Below are 23,670 nucleotides of genomic sequence, written 5' to 3'. Positions count from 1 at the left end.
TGTGTTTGCTTCAGTGATTTATCTAATAGGCAATTATAAACTGAAATATTCCATATTTCTCTCATTAAATATTACTTCTCATAAGATAAGACTATTTAACAAATTAATGTCTGATACCTATGTACATCATTCTAGAAACTCATTGAAAAAAAATGAACATAAATCACAGAAACAATTACAAAACAGCTGAAAAGAACAAATAAGGTATAAACATGCTCTCTTTCAAACATAAAAAGATGTTATTTTTTATTTTCTTCATTGTAAAGTAACATATTTCAACCAGATTACAACAAAATTAACCACAGGATATTAAAAAAAATACAAGAAAGTATTTAGAAAATTATATATAGACATTTGCTTAAAAATTCTATAATGTAAACAGTAGCATAACGAGTTAAAATAATATTACATACAATTTGTTAATACTTATGTGAACACTGTACATATGTATGCTTTAGAATTGACACTATCTTTCCTAAAGTTGTTTAACAGGAATTAAAAATAAAGCTCCAAAAAATGAAAAGGAAATACAGCTTCTTCAGTTGCCAACAGGTTTTGGTCCCACATAAAATTTTATTTATTTCCATATTTACTTAGAAAAAAATGCAGCCTTTCAGAACTAGATTTTCAACCAAATTTGCTTTTCTATATTTTTTTAGCTTCTTAAATAATTTAATAGCCTCCTAAAGAAACCAGCTACCACAGTTTAGCTTCTGCTGACATGGATTCACTTTTGAAATCTTGTTAAACAAACTGATTCCTCCTACATGGAAGTGCAGTACATTTGTTTATGCAACAAAGATTTTATTTATTTATTTATTTATTTATTTATTTATTTAAAGTCCTGATACTTACAGCAGTTTGTAAATTTGTACAATTCATTCCTCTCTAAATGTTGCAGTCGTGTTTCTGGTAATTCATGCAAATATTAACCAAAAAGTAAACAATTATTATTAGTTAGAAGTATGCTCCAATTAATTTTTAAAAAAAGATTATATAAATAATCTAAGTTATATGTAACAGCACCATAAAAGTACAGTTAGTGCAGAATAAGAAATTAAATTTACAGTGTCAGACCACTGCGTTGAACAAGTGTTTTATTGTTCACTGAATATGTAAAATACGAAGCAGGGTAACTGATATTTTTAAACATACTAAGTAACAGACTTTATTTCGTATATGAAAGGGATTCTTTCAATACATAATGCTAAGAAACTGCTGAAATGGCTACGTATTCATCAAATTAATATTCCCTGTTATGACAGACAGTGTTGACTGAAATATCCCAACAAAAGGAAATGGAAGGAGACAAATTCTTTGCTTTCTTGAGCTGTTTGACCACATTTCCAGAGGTGAGTTAAGCTCAACAGAGAAATATTACTGTTTTCAAGGAGAAAAATGTGTTTGCTTGTTAAGCTTGGTCATTTTTGCATATACCTGGAGTTCCAACCAGCAGAGTACAGTGCTGTTACCAGGATTTGCAAGGGGGTCTAGGAGCACAACTTTGCAAAGAGATGTTTATTTTTCTTTTAAACAGTGGTTCCACAGGTTTTTCATGTTAACTACAGGCAGATAACTATATTTGAATCCACAGGTATACTGTCTGTCCTCAAAGTTATAAGGTATAAATTTGGGGTGTTTTTTTTTCAAACCTTTGAAATAGCAAAAAACTTAAGAGTAGAACTGAGAGACCCCTCTGTGCTTTGAAGCAAAGTAAAAAGAATGACATCCAGATCTGAAAGTACTAATAACTAATACTGATAACAAAATATCACTTCTTAAATAATTAATTTGTCCTGACAGACAGTATCAGTAGTTCACTTGGGGCTCACCAAATCTCATTTCTTATTAGCTTGCTGTTCTGAGTCAGTCACCCCCATTTGTTAGTAAGTTCTTGTTAATTAATTTGACAGCTACCATGCAGATACTGTTCTGTATAATAAAACATAATTTTGTAACAACAAACGCACCTTAGCGTATAGGTCACAATTTTGAGCCAGTGATCATTGATACCATTATGCCCTTTCACTAAATACTTGTTGTATTAACCCAATCACAATGGTTTATGACTTCCAGTAGAACCTGAAAGACAATATAATTTGTTTACAACTATCACATCAACAATATATTCCCTAAAAAAGACTGGCTTTGAAAGTATTAATCTTCCTAAGAGTATGTGATTTAATGGACATATCAATTTAAGCCTGTATTGCTATGCTATTATGCTGCCTCATACAAACCTTGGAAATTAATTATTATTGAGAAACTTAATTTAATACAAAAGCTAAGTCAATGCAATGCATTCTCTATAATGAGTGACAGAATCGCTAAATGAGATTCTGAAAAAGCATAGTCAATATTTAATGAATTAATACTGATAGACAATCACATTTGCAAAAGATGCAGGACTCTTTCCTGCTTTTTGTTTCTTAGGAAATTGTTCATTTTCCATACAATAGGAGAACAGCATTAAAATAAAAAGTAATGCCATTTATATTTACAATTTAATTTGAATAGTCACTAAAGGTTGCAGATGAGCATCCCTAGAGACTTAAAATGTCTATAGATAAAACAGAAACAAAATAATACAAAATAATTTGTCCACAGTGCCTCATACCATGCTGTAGTCCTAGGCTTGAAGGAACAACTGAAGTGATGAAGTTGGCCCGAGTTCTCTATTCTGTGATTGTAGTGATGTTCAAAGCACCATCAAGAACTGGCTGAACTCATTGTGCACCAGCCACTGACCAGATACAACGATATAAGAGCTAACTGTTAGTACCAAACTAGATTAGGTTTGTACAAAAATAATAATTACATGCATGGAACTAAATGACACATAAGAGGAACTGATATAATTATTCAGTTGATAGAACCACTGCTACAGTTACAATATTTTATAAGAATAATGTAACTATATTGGGATTCTTCAGGTGGTCATCCTTCTTCAAAAGTCCTCCCTGATTTTGATAGCCAAACAAAAGAAGTGTGATTTGTAAAAGTATTTACGATTCTCTGAAAGACAGGACATTTTAGAAGGTCTCGAGGTGCTAAAAATTTGGGCATTCGTATCACTAGGCATCTACTTGCTTTCATGCAAGTATCTCATTGATCTTCTAAAGTAACCAGGTGAATAAAGTGAGAAAGCTAACTTGTGAAGAAAGGCTTTCATTTAGTTCTCTTCTTAGGTTTTAAAGAAACCAGATAAGTATTTAAGTAGACTAATAATGCACCCATTACAGTATCTTGTATCACAAATTGAACACTGTTTGCAGACTGTAATTATAGTAGTTTATATACAACTCAGGTAAAGGTAGCAAAGAACAATTTGTGTACAATAAACAAGTTTAGTATTTTTGTGTAATCTATATACGTATATTAAAAATTACAAGAGGCAAAATAATCAGGAATGAAATAATTTTAAGATCCAAATATAGAGACAACAAAAATTCCTTCTAAACAACTAAAAAAAGAACAATTTTAAATTTAGTCTATGCATGCTAAATTAGCTTACCAATTTTCAACTTTCTGAGTAAAGATAAGGAGTACTTTAATGAGTTATTTCCTGAATATTAATACAGCTTCATGTGACAAACAGATGAATCACAAAGGATCACAGAGCTTTTTCTTTCCAATTCACTTGCAATTCAGTGTTAGAAAATGTGTTATTTTTCTACTAACCAAGTCTCTAGACCATGTTGAGATACAACTTCAGAATATTTTCAAAATGGGACCATTGTTATAGCTATTATTTTTTTCATCAAAGACAAACTTCAGATTATTAGCAATATATAAAACTGAAGAGTTTAGAGAGACATTAACTGGCAAGCTACTCACTATCTTTTCTTCCTTAAATAAACGTCCCACTGTAGTCTATACAAGACACTAACAGTAACTCTCAGTACAAACCAGATTAGCTGGCTCCCAAGCTGTCCTTTTCGATTATTTACTTATTTTGTAAAATAGATCTCTTACTGACTAAAAATTTTATTTCATTTCTGTAACATGATTTTACTTTGTGGTATTTCATCTACTGAAATTTCTGACCACTCCTCTTTGCCACATTCTGCTGTTCAGTGCAATATATATGCTATGCTCCTCAGTGTTAGGAATATAAGATTTGTGGCTCAGACTGGTACTCAGGTATGAGCCCACAAACACTACTCACTTTGCAGATTGGATCCATCCTCACTTGAGAAGTGCCACTGAAAATGACTGGACCATCTACCTGACAAAGCAGGTTTGCAGAACAGGCATTCCAATTTGTTAGAACTTTAATAAAGCACTGAGATAAAAAGTGCATTATTAATAATCAGCTTGTTTTTCTGCAGAGAAATACTAGACTTCAGTATCTACCGATGTGAGAATTTAATATAATAAATGAACAATAAAATGACAAGATACACCACTTTAAGTAAGATTATCCAAAGAACTTCTGAGAAGAAAGATGTTCTTACATAAAGGAAAAAAAGAATACATTTGATAGAAAATTTGAATGTACATTGCTTAAACTTAATAAAGAAAAGAAGATAGCTAATATATAATTAACTGCCTACGGCAGTGCAACTAATGGATACTGAACTGGATTCCAGTTAATCCATGTCAGAACTTCCATCACTTATAATAATTCTCGATAATTTTTTTAGTTACTCACAATAGTACCATTACAAATTACTTTTCAATAACTGGTGATGGGTAACAGGCACTTCCATTTCGAGCAATTCTTAAGTAATACCATGTGAAGGGTTTTAGAAAATAAGAATTCAACGACGCTCTTTAACGATGAGGAACTGTTTTGTAACACCAGCAATGAATCAATGACAAAATATAACCCAAGACTTGAAAATGCTATTTTGTACCATTTTAACTTTGTGAATCCTGGTGGTCATCTGTAGAAATTAATAATATTGCACCCAGCCTTACAGCAAGACTGAAATTTCACTAAAAAATTATTACATTCTCTGATTTTATAGAATTACTTCCCACAAATGAAAGCTATTGGGAATACCTAACTACAAACATACAAAAGCTATTTTTGCCACCTGTACTGTTTTTCCCTTGTTATTTACTTTGTCAAGTTTTTTAAAAACCTTTGTGTGTATCAGAGGTTTACAATAAAAAAAAAAAAACAGTCTTTCTATTTACAAAAAGTAATAAATTAGTGAGGTTCTTTTAAGCACATCTTTCTGACATATTAAGTAGTGATAATCATAACTGTTCTTCTAAAGAAAAAATTGTCTTGACATGATACCCCTGTCTCTCTGGAGCAGAAAAAATTAAGTGTAGAAGGGGAGACACCACGATACAAACAAGGAATTCATAGTAACAGAACAACTTTAAAAGGACAAAGGAAAGAGAATATGTGCAATGCAGCTTGACAAAACAAACAAAATGCCTATCAGTTTGCTGAGCTCTAGTGAAGAGCCCTCATATTCTTTTGAGAAAGTGATTACTGCCTTCCAAAGTATTTAATCAGGATACGACCCTCAGCAATGAATATCTCTTTTCAGGATTTAAGTTGATGCAGCTGTAGTCTCTTCAGGAGCTTATATAATCAACAATATAGTCTAGGAAGGAATCACAAAGCAAATTAAAGTACATGGTGCCAGTATTCACAGTTACACGACAGGGTCAAAGATCGCCGCTCTGAGGTTCCAGGCTCCGGGGCTCTCTCGGATGACTGCGAGAGAGTTTGGGGAAGCGCGTAGTTACTCTTGAGCGATTGCTTTTGCTTTCTGGTTCTCCAGAAGGTTGGATATCACTAGGAAAAAGAGAAACAAAGATGGAAATAACTGGTTTAAATTATGTGTAAATTGTTCCGTAGTTATTCTGAACATGAAAAAAGCAGATGTTATGGGAGCCTGGCACATGACTGCAAAGTACAGCACACATCTTTAACTACACAGAACTGCATTCTTTTTACTGCTGTCTCAAGTGTGAATTACAAATGGGCTCTTTCAAAAATGAGACCTAGTAGTACTTTTAATACTTTATGGAAGATTGCAAATTACAAGATAAAAGCGTCTCTCTATGGGTTGAAGTTCAGAAATGGTGGGATAAGCATTTTGAAGTGATAAAAAGTACAAGCAAAATAGACAAGAGCTTGGATGATGCTCTACTTAACAATCCTCTAATTATGGATGGATGTATCATTACATGATGAAGTACATTAGTAATACATCCCTGTTGGGAATTCTTCAGTCTCTTCTGACCCACAACAGACTAGTTGTACATGAATGAGCCTTTTTGAAAAGACTCAGAGAAGTAGTACATTAAATTCAACAACAAGCAGTAACAGAAAATTCCAGCTTACCTAGGTGACATTCAGAGGCTATAGACTCCTCGGGAAACTACAGTATAAAGGGATAGTGTTGTACTTTTGCCATTCTTGTAGAGGACTCCACATGGTTTTAAATTAAACTGCTTACATACAGATCAATAAATATAACTAAATTTTGCATTTTGCAGCTCAGCTAGGCAATAACAAAATTACACAGCATACAAAGTCAATCTTATTTTATACATAAAGGAACTTAGAATACCTGTCTTCAGAGTGAGTTAACAAGTCAATGAGAGATGCTCGTCTGCAGTTCTTGCCAGATTAAATAAATACAGATACATTTTAAAACAAGCAATTAATTTACTCTCTGTAGTTCCCTTTCCCTTGCAGTGACTTTCCTCAGAGCTCAGACGGCCCTGTATAAGGCACAGGCACACTCAGGCTCCACTCCGGAGCATTTTAAGCACCTGCACAGGAGAGATCTGAGCAAAGCACAGGCCTTTCCCAAGTCCTGGGTCTAAGTGGAAAATTCACTTTCAGGAACCAGAGTACTTCTGCAAGATAAGGCAGCTGTATCATTGGTAGCCATTAGCTTTGCAACTTGAATGCACACATTTACTGTGCGCCCAATTCAGATGTTAAACATTCATAGAAAATATCTTTAATGGCAACATATTTTACTGGTCTGAAATTTCCTAGAAGAACAGTCCAAAGTAATCTTAATTTAGAAAAATCCTCTAATTTCACTGTACTCCTAGTATAATGCTTAATCTTCCTCGGTAAGTAGGAAGTCTTTACATGAAAAAAATGCATAAAATATCTGTGATACACATTCTCCACTTGTATAATAACAAGATTTACAAATTAGAGCTTTATTTCTTTATTTGCTTGTCAATAAAATCAAAACAGTGAAAATTAATACAACATGTTATTAATTCTTGGTAGCCAAAGACATTAGACCTCCATCCTAACAACTCTGATCCCATGATTTTTTATTTTGAAACTCAACACCACTATCTAAGTTGCTGTAGGGAATTCTGATCATCACTGTGAACCCAATTTCAGCTGTGCTCGTTAGCATGGATTTCTTTCAGTAACATGAATATTGTTATTCATTATTTTTACGCTATTTCTAAAAATACTACAATACTACAAAAATGCAATGTTTACATTCTATAATGTATCTAATATACATATCTAATAGAGCATGGGATGGGATTTCAGAAGTGGGTTTTTTGTGTTAAATACATATTTTTCAGAACATGTAAACATGAGAGCATGTAAATATCAGATATATAATGGAAAAAATTAAATTTTTGCCTTATCTGGCTCGTCTCAAAATAGGTTAATTTACCAGGATGATAGCCACTGTTTATAGCGCTTCAGGATCAGGCAGACAGACAGTTACTTTACAGATATACAGTAGTTTATATTGCATGTTTATGCCATGAAAGCACAGTGTTATATGCAATTATTATAATTTGGGATTGCTTTATTGAAAGTACATTTTTATACACAAGCTCCTCCTGCTGGCATGTCCATAAAATGACATCAGTGTCAGCCCAATGGGAAGTCACTTTTCCCTTCTGGAGAGGGAATTACTTTAAAGAAAAGAAGTACAAAATGTGCAAAATGAATTCTCCTAAAATGAAGAGATATGGATCAATATGAGTCTGTTTTGATATAAATGGCTGAGCTAATAAGATGGTGTTAGGATGGTTACATGAACACCAATATGTGTGAATGAAGGACAAAAGCTAAGTAATTCTGCTGATTTAAATGACACTACTACAAAACTACAGATCTCTGATTACCAAATTTGAGATAGTTTGCCTTAAATGTCTAATTTTTAAAATCACAATCCAAATTTTAAGAAAAATCATTGTGTAACATACATTTACAGAAAGCAATTTATAACATAGGAATTAGATATTCTCTCATCCAGCATGAAAAAGGAACCAATAGCTGAAATTGCATTCAGCTGTTGCTGGCCAGATCCACTTCAACTGAAACAGATGTATGGGGAAAGTTCAGAGTAGTAAAAAAGTCACACACTAAAAAATATACATCTTAAGCACCTTTCCTTTCCTTAGCCCTCACTCCAAAAACTAATGAGAAAACCTGCCAGCTCACTTGTCTATTTGAGCTATAGCTTTCTGCTCTACAGTGAAAATACTGATTTTTAAGTAACAGCCAGAAAGTTTTACTACTAAATTTGGGCAAAACACAAACAAACAAACAACCCCCAAACCCATGTTAATAAAGTAGGAGGAAAAGATAATCTCCCCTCTGTTGTGTCTCCTGGATTTAATGATTTAGGTCTGGCTTAGAGGCCAAACTATACTTAGAATGGCTGGCATTAAATGAGACACCTTTCTAAACCAATTTACTCTTGAGCAGGTCAGATGGACTCTTAGGCAGAAGTATGAATACCTTAAAATGGTCCTGCCAGTATTTCTGGCAAATGCGTATAAAGATGAAACTGGAAGACTTGTTCTGAATCTATTTTTGCCAATCTATGTTTGGGACTGAGAAGAAAGGAATAAGCATACCTATAAGCAATGTTTGTAAATCCACTTTCTCATTTGTCTCATTCAGTGAAAAGTCTTCCAGCCAGCTTTTTGGCGAGAGTTACAGTTTACCTACAATTGATAGTTCACTTAGATTAAAATACAAATTTAAAATATGTAAATCTAAACCAAAGAAAGGTATTCTTATACCAGGAGCACAGCAAGTTTCCTGGGAATAGCTATTCTGGAACAGCTACCCCAAGTCCCTGTGGCAAGAACTTACTCTTTAAATCTACAGCTGCCTGAGTTACACTGGTTCACTTTTAATACAACATTATTTTTTCATTCTATGACCTTCTTAGCCACTGAAATCTTTACAGGGTTTATTTTTGTAGGCTAAGCCTGGTAGGAATCAGGATGCTTGACAGGAGTTAACCTGTTCAGTAGAAGAATGTTGAAATACTAAAGGCTTGACTTCTCTTCTACACCCTCACCTTGTCTCAGTCTGAAGAAGAAAGCATCCTGCTGAGGCAATCAATGCCTTCTTCCCATCGGGTCACTGTTTAGCTTTTAAGCATTCCTGATTGATCTGCCCAGCACTTGTTTGGATACCAATTCAGTTTCATTGATTTTGTCTTGGTGTCAGGTTCTGCCCAAGGTGCATCTACGGAGAATAGCTTACAATAACTGTTCTTTTTAATCAGCTTCTAGTTTATTCGTACCTCTTATTCATTGGCTCCCCATGTATCAAATTGTAAACTATGCTCTATGTGTCTCTCTTTACATAGATAATACTTGGAATTGCAGTATTCTCTTAGTCAATGTTGTGAACATTTACATAAAGAAATTTATTTCCCATCTCATTCAGTCTACTCTTCAGGGTAAAATTAGAGAAGCTTCTTGTAAAAACTAAATAAAGTAACGTGACTGTAACCGGAAGAACTCTTGAATCCGGCTGAGATTAGAGAATGGAAGTAGCAAGCACATGCTGGGAGTATAGCAAAGCTCAGGATCAGGCTTTTCATATATATGACCTCAGTACATCTCTGGAGACATTCCTGATTCCAGTTTTGCCTAAGTTGTTATGAAGTATTTTTCGCATTAAAAATGGCTCATGAAGACAGACATTAGCTGGTCAGTAAATTTGATTACTTCTTTTTTTGTCAGTTTTTGGTGTCTGTTTCTTGTTTTTGTTTGTCACAATAATCTTCTGATTTCTGGCTACAATCCCAATATTTAATGTGGAAAACTTGATTCAGATAGACATCCTCCTCAAAAAGGTAATATTAAACAATGTCAATACGATAAAGATCCTTATATGACAAGTCAGAACTAATTCTGACTTGTCAATGCAACATTTCCCAACATCATCTCTGCTAATTACAATCAGCTATGATACCTGTTTAGTGGCATTACTTAACTGAGACTGACTTTATCAAATCACTTTATACAGTCTAGTAACTCCTACTTTGCAGTGATCTGGATAATATCCTTGTTTCCAGTTGCTGAATTTAAAAATAGTTGAAGCCACATTCCCATCATCACTCTCAATTTTGTAGAAATGATATATAATTATTATTGAGAGACAGTGATCTCTGTCTGTTAATATGAATGACTGGGTTGAGATTTTTAAATCATTAGCTATTCACAGAACAGATGGAAAGATATGGGTAAGATAATCCCTCTACAGTAAAATTTGAGAGACATCAAAACTCCTGAAGATGCTCTATTAGAGCAGGTTAAAAACTGGACAATCGCTTCCCATCAAGACTAGATCTGAACTGACCAGAAAATGAAAAAACATTCATTCTAATATTCTATCCAACTGCTTAATTAATACACAACTCTTTCTACTTCAAAACACATATCTCCACAGCAGAACACAGCATTCATAATAAAAATGTATTCAGGCTCTTCTTGCTGTGAAATAATTACAAACACATGCTTAAATTTGTTCTAACATGAATGATCCCAACTTGAACGTTCTCATGCTGGAAATCAATTTCCCTATCAACATTTTTTCATAAACATCATCTGCACTGATATTTGAATAATTCTGTTAGCCAACACATTTCACGTAATTCTGATGATCTATTTTTTTTTTCTTATGTTGACTTTACTCTGAAGTTAGCGTAACACAAGGGTTACTGTATAGGAACCAGTTAGCATCCATTAGTCATATCTTATAAAATAAAGAATACCCGTGATTAATTTTGGATTGAATGTACTGTTTCATTCCAGAAATACTCAGCACCCTGCAAGAATGACCCTTCATCAGTTAACTTCAGAGCAATATTTGTACCTAAAGGCTGGTCCGTGGCTTTCTAATGCATATTGGCATCTGCATTTAGAAACAGTTACTTTCAATTTTTTGTGGAACATAATGCATAGGTATGGTACTCACATTTATGGTCCCTTCACAATTAACTAGAAAGCCAAAAATAATTGAACATACATGTAAGAAAAAGTTTGCCGTAAAACACCATTTACTTATATTTGATATGATTATGTTTTGTGTATTTCAATGATTAATTGAAAGATGATAAATTTAGCTAGTCTATCCATGTACATCTAGCAATCGCCAACACTCTACTTCATGTGGGGCTACTTGAATTTGTGTAAGCATTACAATCTACCACTTCTCAGTGATGGTATAATATAATGAACGAGTGGTTCAGAAGCTGAACATGTTCCAAGGCTGTTTATATACTAACAAAATGTAGGATTTGCTTTCAGAAGAACGGTGTTCAGTGAATACCTGGGTTTGTTTTTTCCTGCTAGTACTGTAATTATCATCTTTAAGAAAAACGGAGACAGATCTAGGATACATTTTTATTGAAAATACTGAGGGAACTAAAAACAGAAGGCTTATGCATCAGGATTCATAATGCATCTTATATGTGAAAATAAAGGGAGTAAAATTCTTGTTTGACAAGTAGCAATTTCAATTTGCTGAGACAGCAGTGCATCACAGTGACTAGCCAGGCACTTCCTCCTCCAAATTCACATGTTGTTTGCATGGAAAAATGACATGGAATGGAGACAACTTTAATTTCCAAATTAGCTTTTAAACAATGTAATATGTTTGGCATTGGAAGTAACAGCAGAAAGTGGGTTCTCAGACACTGGCATATATGATGCCAGTTAAAGGCGTTACGTATTAACATTGCAAGCTTCCCACCTCCAGTTTACACAGAACAACAACTGAGGTCATGCCACCTTTCAACACCAAGTGGTGAGAAAGAGACTTACCATCTCCCCTAATTGTCCTAATATCACAAAGAAGAAAAATCTGAAAACTTGGAAGGATTCTTCCTACCTGTTGACACCTATCATTCACTTGTTAATGAACTAATGTACTCGGTCAGACTAATTTCAGTTAAAATCTTAGCTCCTATTTCTGACTTATTTCTCACTTTAAGCCTGCTACATAACTATACATATAACTGATTGTGTAATTTCAGCAAATCCAGGCAGACTTGTGGGCTGGGAGGAAATCCACTATCTACTTTTCCTCACTGAGCAGGGGCGCAAACGGCTGTGGTTGCTTTAGTTCTGCTACGGAAGTAATGACCGAGGGGCAGCTGGGCTGCTGCTGCTTCCTTGTCCAGAGGCTTTGTCCCCTCCCTGCTCCTTGCCTCTTCCTTGCCCCAGGTTCAGCCAGGCAAGGCCATCTGCCCACAAGCAATAGTGTTTACATTTTCAGCACAGTTTAAATAGTCTTCATGGGAATAAAGCAACTTAGCTGTCTTTGATTTGAATTTGCAAATAAACTGCTCATCAAAAAAAACAAAAAAGAAAAAAACCCTTCACAAACAATTAACATGATTATTTCTTTTTAATAACAAAACCCTTCTTATACAATTATCATAAGAGCAAATGGAATGATAAGAAAAAAGTTGTGATCAAAACATGTTGTTTTGATCTTCCAAGAAAGTGCTTGAGTTTTAATTGCTCCATCAAGTTAAGATGTATCAGCTGCTTTTCTCAACATTTCTCATGAAGATTACAGCATGACATTAACATATGCAACAAGGCAGAACACAGCTGACATGACCGTTCTCAGGCACAGATCCAGGTTTGAATAGATGTCACGTTAACAATAACTATGAACATGAAAAATTAAGAAAGAGAAAATCTGCTCCAAAAATTCTACAGAATCATAAGTCTTTTCTGGAAGATATGTTAATAATAAAAACGAAACAAAGAGTGCTTTATAGCAAACATTCTTCCTGGGTTTGCTTGGTTTTTTTGTTTTGCTTTGTTTTTGATTCCTAAAGGCAACTTAGTGCAATCCGACCATCAGCTTGATATTAATAGTGATCAAGCTGGTCCATGGCCTAAAATCTCAGAAATACAGAATGGCTTCACCTCAACTTTTGGGAGCTCTTTCCTATTGTTCTTAATTTTAGCCTATTATATGTAGTTTCTCTGAGCTAAAGAATTTCAAAAACTGAATTGCTCAGCACATAGAAATAGTCAACCTGCTGAAGGAAGAGAGAAGCATTGTGGAATTGAATGTGTACCCTCCATATAAACAAAAGTAATCAAGAGGAGAAAATATGTAAATAAAGTACAAAATTGAGTACTGTGGAGAGAATAACAAGGGAAATGCTGACTTTATTCTGGGTAATGAAGACAAGGACTGTTTATGTTTACATTTAATCCAACAGAGAAAAGGAAGCTAATCAAAGAAGGTATGACATCGCCCAGTAGATAACTAAAGCAGCCAACTTGGGATGTAAGATTTCTGATGGATTAGACAGAAACTGTACAAACATCAGGCCTGTCAGCAAAGAGAAGACCATAGTAATCAGCAACCAAAATCAGATTTTCTGTTTAGTCAGAATCCAATTATTTTCTCTGTAAAAAGAAAATGGCAATTATAAACATAGGCTTTTTTAAAAAATTATCACTCATCTGATAATTCTGGGAAGGACAAAGGAAGTATCATATACTTCTCTCAGAGAAGTATGGTGCAGGTTGAAAATTCCGTACTGCTGCAGTTTACTTCCTTGCCAACCTTTCTTAATCTTGAACCAGTGAAGGCACACCTGCATCTTTGGGTTTTTTCAAAGCTATCATCCTTTGCTGCTATGCTGTACAGAATACAAACCTGAGTGATTCTTCCACCTTAAGGACTTAAATGCTAATCACCCAAAGCCAGGAAACAAAAACAAAAGTTTATATTTTATAATCGTACTGTAGTAAAGGTTAAATTTTTTCATCCTCATAGAGTGGGAGTGTGATAAGAGTCCTTCTGTCTTAAAAGGACAGACTTCATTCCTGTCAGGAAGATAAGCCTCATTATTGTATTTAAATTTAAATACAATCATTTGACAATTTTTTTTTCCTGACTGAAGCGTTAATAACAATGTTGAGTATGCGAGAGTTGAGGGAATTCGAAAAAGATGTTTGCTTTTGTTTTATTGATTTATCACCTTCTTGAAGTGTATCTTGGATCCTGAAGAATATAAAAAATAATCCTAAAGTAGACTAAATGCCGGGAATAAATAAATTAATCTAAAGTGGATGAAAAAGAAATTAATCTAAAGTGGATGAAAAAGAAATTAATCTAAAGTGGATGAAAAAGAGATCCTAAGCATGAATAGCGAGTAAAAATGAGAGGTCAATAGGTTCTCACATGTATTGATCCAAGCAATTAAAAAAAAAATAAAAAACTTTGCAACAACAACAAGGTGAATCTTCTGCAGAGGTTCCTACTCCAGGACTTTCACATATAATAGAAGGTATTACAAAATTAAAAATGAGGCTAACAGGAAGCAAAGTTTGCTGCTGACACCAGTGTATTACATGCATAGCACATTGCTGGCCATGAGCTACTGAAATTTGGAGTCAATTCTGTAACAGGGATCATCAGATTCAGAACCTTTAAAAAGCATATCAGCTTGGGCCCTCTCTAATGCAGGTGCAACTTTGCCAAAGAATTCAAAAAAAAAAAAAAAAAAATCACAGTAAAGCTTCTCCTTGCCTGGATATTGATTGGGGGGGGGGGGGGAACAATTTAAGACAAAGGTGACTCTTTAATAAGTGCGACTCTGGCACTGGTCACAGCCAGTCAAGTGCAACTCCAGCACCAGGCTTGCAAGGCAACTGGGCAGCAGCAGCTCGGGGGCTGCTGAGTATTCTCATTTTGCAGCTACGTAAGGAAGCCCGTAAACAGCTGCTGACACTCAGAGTAGCTGCTTCTGCGGCCCAGCTGAGTTTCACACCATAAGGAAGTCATGGGCTCACTATAAAGCCACTTCCATCTTTTGCCTGTGAGCTCCCCAGGAAGCTCCTCCTCTCCTTGCCCCTCTGCTTTGTGGCTTTCAGCCCTATGAAGATTTGGGGGTCTGGAAGACCAGCCCACCATGAGATAGGGCACTGCATTTAATGGCTCTGAGCAAACACTGAACTAAGCAGAAACTGCAAAAGCTGCTGAGGTATCACCTTCCCCAGTTTAGAAATGGATCAATGAAGCATCAGTATGTAAAGGTCAGTGTTACACAGCAACATATATAATACCAGAAGGCAGCAGGATAATGCAAAATTTTATCTTTGTTGAGGTAGCTCTGCTTTGCAAGCAGTAGAGAAAGAGAAAAGTTTTAGAAGGTACCATATATAGCATGCCCCTACAGTTCCTCCTTGCAGTATTACTGCACTGGCTTGACAAGCACTTTGCAGATACGTGAAGCCTATTTATGCCCCGAGTAAGTGACACACATCCACTTGACTGCAATAACAGCAGCTCTACAGTTAGAGACGTGAAGTATTTTTTCCCTTATATGTACAGGTGCCCCGTGCTTAGAAAAAGCTGGGCACTGGAGCTTGTTGGACTCTTCAAGATTGAGATGCATTTTACTCAGCTGTAGCACTAATGGTAAAAATATGATAAAATTTTCACTCTGCCCAACAACACAAACCAGCCCCATTTTATTTCCCTTTGGTCACGGTCATTGTCACTAGCTAGTGCTTTGAGATTTATCTCCTTTAATCGGTAGAAATATTCTATAGAAAGACTTCCAGAAGGAGTCAGAGATACAGAGCTGTTCTGTATATTCATGACTTATGCAGAAACTGTATTTACACTAATTTAATCTCTTACAAAGAATTAATTTATGAGTTCTTAAAGCTTATAATAAAATTTCAGAAACAAGATTTCAGAGTTGAAATAGACATGGATTAGTAAGAAACAGGCTCTTTGGCTCATTTCGCATTTGCAAAATCAAGCAATTTTATGCAAGCTGTTTATGAGGCACAGATTTCTAACACTTTCTGCACTGAATAGCAATCCCTGCAGATGCACGTACTAGTGGTTCTCCGTCTTACCATATTTCATGTGTTTTACTAAACTCTTAATACTAACTGCAATTAGGTTTCACTTAAAATCTTAGTCTAAAAATAATCGTTCACAGTACTGTTAGGGTAATCAAACTCGGGGATTGTGCAATTCATATACGAAGATTTGAAGGATAAATGACTCTCATCCACTCTTGGAGAAACTGGTGTCAGCCATCCCTGTATTGGCCCCAGGACAAATCCTCCTTGTAATTTCTGACTAAAACTGGGTTATTTTAGCACGAGTAAACTCAAGAAACCTGTTTCACTATAAAGCAGATCTGCATAAGGACTTGCTACTCTGCAGCTACTCTGACTACATCATCTGAGATAAGAATAGCCTGACTTTATACATAGATGGATGTTGTAAATATGCAAAGTACTCCAGTCACACTGTCCCTGGGCTAGGGCTATGCTGGAACAGTGGTGGGAGAGTATCTGTGCAGTCCCTGCGTGTTGCAGATAAACTAGAATTGCGTGGTGATGCTACCTGTAGTATTTCTGCATAGACCTCAACTGCCAGATCAGTTTGCATTCTTGAACTGGCAGTTGGTACCTCTAAGAGCACTTCTCTGGAGGCCTCTGAAGCACTTCTAAAGAATATTCCTAAAAAACTTCCAATAACCACTTTCTTTAGTCACTTGTTAATGAGGTGAAGGGCTGTAACAGGGAAGTATAGACATGCATGCATAGCATTAAATTTTGTTTTTAATGGGTTAGTGCCTATAATTACATCAAGTTATCCTAGAATAATTCTTCAGCTAACTGTTCATGGATTCTGGTACCACCACCAAAGTGCCAAATCTATTAAAAATACACTACAAAAATAGCATCCGAAATACAACAGAATTCAACGGACCCTGTTTATAGCTGGCAGATTAACAAAGCCAAGGAACAAAGCTTCTGTATGATATTTTGAATTTCAGTGATGGCCTATAGCTATTTCATGCTGTTTTCACGTAAGAGACTGATGACTGCCAAAATATTTTTCAACATGAGTTCAAATGAGGAAAAGAAATAAAAAGAAATAACCCACCTCCTTTTGAAAAACAGTGCAGTTAGGCATAAACAAACTTGTTAGGGTCTGGATTAATGCCAAGTACATTAACAAATACAAAGATACCTCCCTCACAAAGATTATTTGCTTCATGTATTTGAATGGATGCATCCATTTATCCCTTACTGTCAGTGTTGCACAGAAAGGAGTATGAATAAGCACTGACAAACTGCAATGTAAGATATATAAACAGATTTTTCTAAACCACATTTGGTTGCATATGCTGTACTGTTTCCTATGCTAAAAGAAAGGAACAAAGCTTATATCTCTCTCAGTAAATTCTCTTTCACTACTACTTTCCAAAGTGGAAAACACTTTGGAAAAGTGATTAAAATTTCCAGTGAAATAACCAGTTTGTTTTCTTTAAATACTTCCATCTAACAATTGCATGCAAAGAAAAAATTTTAAAAGTCACATTGTTTCATTATCAAACTGATTTTAAAAAATCTACTATTCTAGCAATTATGTAAAATGTATATATTTATGTATACTTATACACACATGTACTGATTTAAAGGATATTAATCCCAAATGTATTTTTAATACACTTTTTTTTTGGGGGGGGGGGGCTAACAGATTTCTTAAGGGCAACTGAACTGAGACATTGACATTTCAGGAGATATGTAGCAAACTCACTCATGTTTGACAAAATAGTTTGCAGTATTTCTGAGAATGGATTACATAAATACACTATGCCAAAAATGTTTGTAAATGCTACAGAGAACTAACAAATATAAAAAGGGGCCTTTCCTTAATCTAGAGCAATTACTTCTGCACAAAGACCTGATCTACAGGCTGCAGAACACAAGCAGGGCTTGCCGGAGGCCTGCCACCCCACGGTGACTCCCATCAGTAGGAAACGTAAGCAAGCAATAACTTGCAAGAAATTGTCATTGTTTTGCAGCATCAGATATTTTGAAAAAATACTGTTCTCAATTCCACAGAATTTCCAAAAGGCACAATTCTGTGATAAAATAACGGGTGTTTGGGAACTGAAGAAAGAACACAGTTCTATTGCCCTGATTCGAAGGAGACACTGCTACTTTGTTAAGTCATGTTACCCAGCTCCCGGTTCTCAAACAATAAATCCATTAAACTTCACTATCTCAGTGAAGAAGAGTGCTGCCTTTGTACAATCAATTACACACTTACTGCTCTGTGATTTCTTCCACGTCTTAGGAAGTCTTGGAATAAAAGTGAATTACTGGACAGTCTGTGTTGCTGGCAAATGTCAAGCTTCTCTTCAGCAGAATTCAAGCCAAGAGTGGCAAGATAAAGGATTTTTCCAAACACACACTCTGAACTTATGCCAGAGCAGTTGCTTCTCCCTGGAGTTATCTGTTATAAACCACATTTATCAGCTCGTGAGTCTATAGGTCTATACATCATGAATGTAGGAAATATGTATATTTTTCAGAGCAGAGATTTGAACTTATCACGGTTCTCCAGACTGAGCCTTGTCCAGGTCTCATCACCCAGGCCACACTATTGTGATTTTAAGTGACATGTTTTGCCATGCAGACTGGTAACAGTCAGTCAGAAATCCTTCAGTTCCTTATAATACATCAAAGAAAGTAAGTAGTAGAAATAATCTCACCCTTTGTTAGAACAGCATGACTTCAAAAACCTCCTGAAGTGCCACTGTTGCATGATGTGCAATTTCCAAATATATTATTAGCAACAAAAAATTATTTAATTTTTTTCAGTACCATTAATCAATTTCTATTCACTCTATGAACATATATTTAAATAAATACTTATCTCTTCCGTTGCACACTTCAAATTCTCATTAAAAAATCACTAAAAGTGTTTTGATTATTATTTCAGGGCTTAGGATATGGGAACTTGTCAATAAAGAAACTATGCACTCCCATGTACTCAAAGCCCTCATGCCACACTACCTACCTTAAATCTGCTTTCAGCTGTACTGAGAATGTAACTTGGAAAATTTCTCTTCCTTAAATTTTTGTGGGCTTTTTCAGTACTCTGCCTTTCCAAGAAAGAGAGACCAGATTTTGGAGCACTCTAGCTGCTACTGTACACAAGGGAATAACATATCATCAAACAAGGTCTCCACAAAGCACTGTTTTGAAGATCAAGAATGGTAAGTAAGGGTTATGGATCCCAGAGATATCATATCCATCTGCACTTGCACATAGATTGATCAAACTGACCAGATGGCTTCTTACAAAACATGTTTAGATGAATACTTTCCAAAACACTTACGGTGGTACACTTATTTTCTGTAAGAGACCTGCAGATGGTTCCCTTCTTCTACCTATGAGTTCTCCAAAATAAGCTTCTTGAACCAGCTGTTATGCAATCTTCAGCTACATATGCTGATATTTGACTGTGAATATCTAAACCTGGCAATTTTCTTAAAATAATCTCCATAAAGAGAAATTTAACAAGCAATTATAGATCAGCTAGTTTAAGTCCAGCTGTAGAAAAAAATACTACAAACTATTTTACAAGATTTAGTAAGGGAACTCTTTGAAAGGCACAATTTCATTACAAAGAGTTTATGTAGATTTGGGCAACAGAGATCTTGTTTAAGACGTATTCTTCAGCAATATTAGTGCACTGGTGAACAAGAGTAATTAAGTGCATAGTAATGCTTTAGGTTTACAAATATCAAAGTCCAGTATCAGATGCTACTAGCCAGGAGGTAATGTAACTTAGTGAGCAGCAATTTGACTCAGGAGGAGCAAATTTTGTGAACAGAACTTCATCCAGAGAGGTCAGAGATACCTGTGGGGTGCATGCATGTGACATAAGAACCAGTGATGTACCTGAAACAGTCCTGAACAACCATGCAATAAATCGCACTTATCATCCACTTTTACTACTATGCACGTTTTTTTCCTAGTAACTGTCACTATTTAGAATATTCTAGCTTCCTGCGCAGTTTTAAAATTGGGATTAAAGGGGAAAAAAAAGAGAAAAAAATCATCATCAATTATTTTATATCATGTACAAATCTTTGCTTTGATTTTTTTGTCCAGTCTGCTGATCTTTGATGGCTTGGATGCTAAATAAAAATATATATTAGGCTATAACATAATATTCTATGCGTTTGTGGAACTTTTTTATTGAAAATTCAGTATCCATTTTAAAACGTTATATTAATATTTAGGACTTTGATTGGCAAGCTATAGAAAGATATAGCTGTGGTAGTTTAAAATGCTAGAACTCCAATGTGTTGAGGGGTAGACACCTTCATACAGTAGGGACAGCAAGCACATTTATGTGTCTGCACTTGCTTACACTCCCAACATTTTAGCACATTCCCACCTATTGGCTTTTCAGTTGCAAATTCCTCCTGCTCTCCCCTCTACTGCGTAAGTAAGCTTCAGTAGAATAATGAGGCAAATTATTGTGGATGGAGAGGCTAGCTATGAAATACAGTGTCAAACTATCACAGACGTGTTCAGCCTCATTTACTAGAGAAATTAGGAAAACACATGGAAGATAAAATCCTTTTTAATTAAATTACATAATTACTGAAGCAAATTTTTAAGAATCTTAGTGATTTAATCAGGCTAGAAAGTGTTTTACATTGTAAAAAGAAATGATTAGACAATCACAAAGCATGTGCAAGCTTTGGCCAAGAGTATTAGACTTAACTTCCTTCAGAAATGATGTATACTTGTCAATGAACTCAAAGAAAACCTAGAACTTTGATCATTACTATTAGAGGGGAAGGTGGAGAGAAAGAGAGCAGACTAAAGTTTCCTAGTTATTCAAGCAGGAATATGTTGCGATTTAAGTATTTTTGTTAAATCAATCCTGTACAGATTTCAAACCTTTTTGAAGGTAAAAACTTCAACTGTCATTATTTCCCAACCACTAGTAATCAGAAGTTGGGTAGCAAGTTAATGGAAGACAGTCTTGTCTATATTGTTTTGTATTTTACTCTTTTCATGTTAGTACTTTGCAACTCTTGATTATAATACTATATGACAAATGAAACATGCATTTGTTTTACACATGACTTAACACTCCGGCGTTCCATCTGAAGACAGACACGATACAAATAGCATATTCACCCAATGCTGAGCCAGCTGAACTTAGAACACACCTATCTTAAGCTCTCCGTGAGACTTAATTTAAGGAAGACAGACTCGTAAATTGAGCTCTAGGCAGACTTCGAGGCTGTGGGCAAGCCTGGCTGATATACATGATGTGCACAGAGTGTCACAGATAAAAGACTAACAAAGTGCTGGGATGGATCAACAGAGATACAAATACAGTCAGAATCACCCATAATACTGCATCTGGAAGGGTTACTGTTTAAATTACATAGGTAAATGAGTTCTAGTCCCTATATTTTTCCATAGTGTTAATACCTTGGGGTTACAGAACAAGCATAATAGCCTGATAGAGAAGATGTCACAAGCATCTGTATTTTAAAATCATATTAAGATTGTTAGCTAGATTTTTATTTAGTGAGAATGCATGTGTGTCACACATGGGTACATTTTTAAAAAGCTTATATATACACACAATATGCTGATAAACAGAGACAGCAGTATTTTAGAACAGAGCAAGAGAGAAGTTTCACACTGAGGAAGCGGAAATATAGACACAGATTCTAAAAAGGGGGAAACTAAGATTCCAGGATGAGTAACATGTATCTGATGCCATATGGGAAAAACAATCAAGATATAAATAAATCTAGAATCTACCAAATGCTTATATGAGCAAAACTTGACTGAAAAGTACACAGATGATATACTTACCAAAGGTAACAAAAAAAAAAAAAAGTATGCCTATTTAGACTAATGTAAAACATTTACAAATAGCTTGAATCATGTTCTGCTGCTTTAGAAAAAAGACACAAATATTCAACTCCAGCTATAAGACATTGCTTGTGCATTTTTCTTTAAGTTTCTATTACTTAAAAAGGAAGAGAACAAATAAAAAAATAAGTGGAATTTTACATCTAAATATCCTGAATTATGCTGAAAGATTCATCAGAACCCTAAAATATGCATGGCAACATTTTAGAAATCTTAATTCTTAATTAAATACAAAAATATCTTATTCACTGGAGGCAGACAGATATTAAATAAAAGGAACTTCAAATAGTCTGAATAAAATTACTTCATCAGCTTAGCTTTTAGTCACCCGTTCTTGGTGATGCTATAATCTCATTAATTCTCAGCTCAGCTTGCATATTCAAGATATGCTTAACATCAGTGAAAAAGGGTTAAAACTAGAGATATGAAAGTTAAATATGACTTAATCCATGTTAGCAGCAGTTGGTGAATATCGTTTAGCTTGGCTGTAACAAGGACCATGTCCTGCAAAGACAAGGAGCATCCTCATAAAAATATCAACTTAAAAATATGTCATTTCTCAGTTCAAGCAAAATTATTTGCTATTTCAAGAAAAAAGGCATTTCTCAAAAATATATTCAGAGTACTAGAAGGAGAAAATTGATGCTTGTATCGTTGAGGATTAAAGAAAGAAGGAAAAAGTTGTCCCAGTTTGTTCCAGTACCCAGAGAATGGGTCCACTCAATAACGACCAGACTGGCCAGACTTTCAAAGTCCTATCTTTTACTGCCAGTTATTTAGTTTGCTTTATACACAGGCTCATACCTGAATACAGAATACTTATTACACCAGACATCCTTATACTAAGACCCTAGGGGGAACTGAATCTTTACACCCAGTTAGAATCTTTCAAAATACTAGAATTACGAATATACACATTTTCAAGGCCCATTCTGTAAAGTAAGATAAAATACCTTCTACATAATGTTTAAGTACAAGTTTTGTGTCTGTGGTGAATCTCTTCTTTTGCTCCTATTTCAGCTACCATTGCCATTTCAATAACTGAAAGCAAATCCCAATCACTTCTAATGAACTGGCCTCTTTCCCGGGTGCACAAAATTGAATAATGGAAAACAAATTCCTTATGATGGAGTCTCTCCATATGTCCTTCTTTGCATTCTCTCCACTACCTTCCTTTTTCATCATTCATATACGTTCTCTTACTTCACTCCAATCTGCCTCACTGAGTCTCCTTCCTCTATTGCTTCTCTCTATAGCATCCTTCTGTTCTTACTCTACTCTTTCATTCTCTTACGCCCGCCACCTTCTCTAGTTTTACTTCATCATTTGACATTTCCAACAGCCACAATGCACTCTATTGCCCAATACTCTCCCAGGATTTTTCTTCTCTCTGTGCCTAATTCTCCTCTCAAAACACTTTGGCCCTCTCAGTCAATACTACTTCCTAGTTGAGTCAAACCTCTCAACCCAGAAGTCAGTCATTCCTACAGCTCCCCACCTCAACCAATTCACTCCTGCATTAACAACCTACACATCAACTTAGCTCTTTCAAATCAATTCACCTGCTTATTTTATGTCTCAGTTTGCACTCAGTTCACTCTAGGAAAGCTTTCTCTACCACAATAGCGACCTCAACTCCCTGTTAAGACTCTAGCTCAGGTTTTCAGCCACACAGAACCC

The 23,670-nt window shown here is 35.2% G+C and overlaps 1 protein-coding gene across 5 annotated transcripts in view; it reads right to left on the bottom strand.

The window, feature by feature from the left end:
* Positions 1-220: 220 nt before the first annotated feature.
* Positions 221-23,670, bottom strand: part of SNX29 (sorting nexin 29) — a 159,678-nt gene continuing 136,228 nt past the window's right edge. For 4 of the 5 annotated variants that reach the window (XM_026096345.2, XM_026096344.2, XM_026096348.2 and 1 more), the window contains one exon: positions 221-5,761. In XM_026096345.2, coding sequence (XP_025952130.1) covers positions 5,632-5,761 — 130 coding nt within the window. In that variant the 3' untranslated portion in view covers positions 221-5,631. Of the gene's footprint in view, positions 5,762-6,313; positions 6,351-23,670 lie in introns of all 5 variants that reach the window. The other variant, XM_064520357.1, reaches the window with a different exon arrangement.

Source organism: Dromaius novaehollandiae, chromosome 14, assembly GCF_036370855.1.
Source record: "Dromaius novaehollandiae isolate bDroNov1 chromosome 14, bDroNov1.hap1, whole genome shotgun sequence".
Lineage (NCBI taxonomy): Eukaryota > Metazoa > Chordata > Aves > Casuariiformes > Dromaiidae > Dromaius > Dromaius novaehollandiae.
The sequence above is the reverse complement of the archived record's forward strand: the minus strand, read 5'-3'. Positions and strand labels throughout refer to the sequence as shown.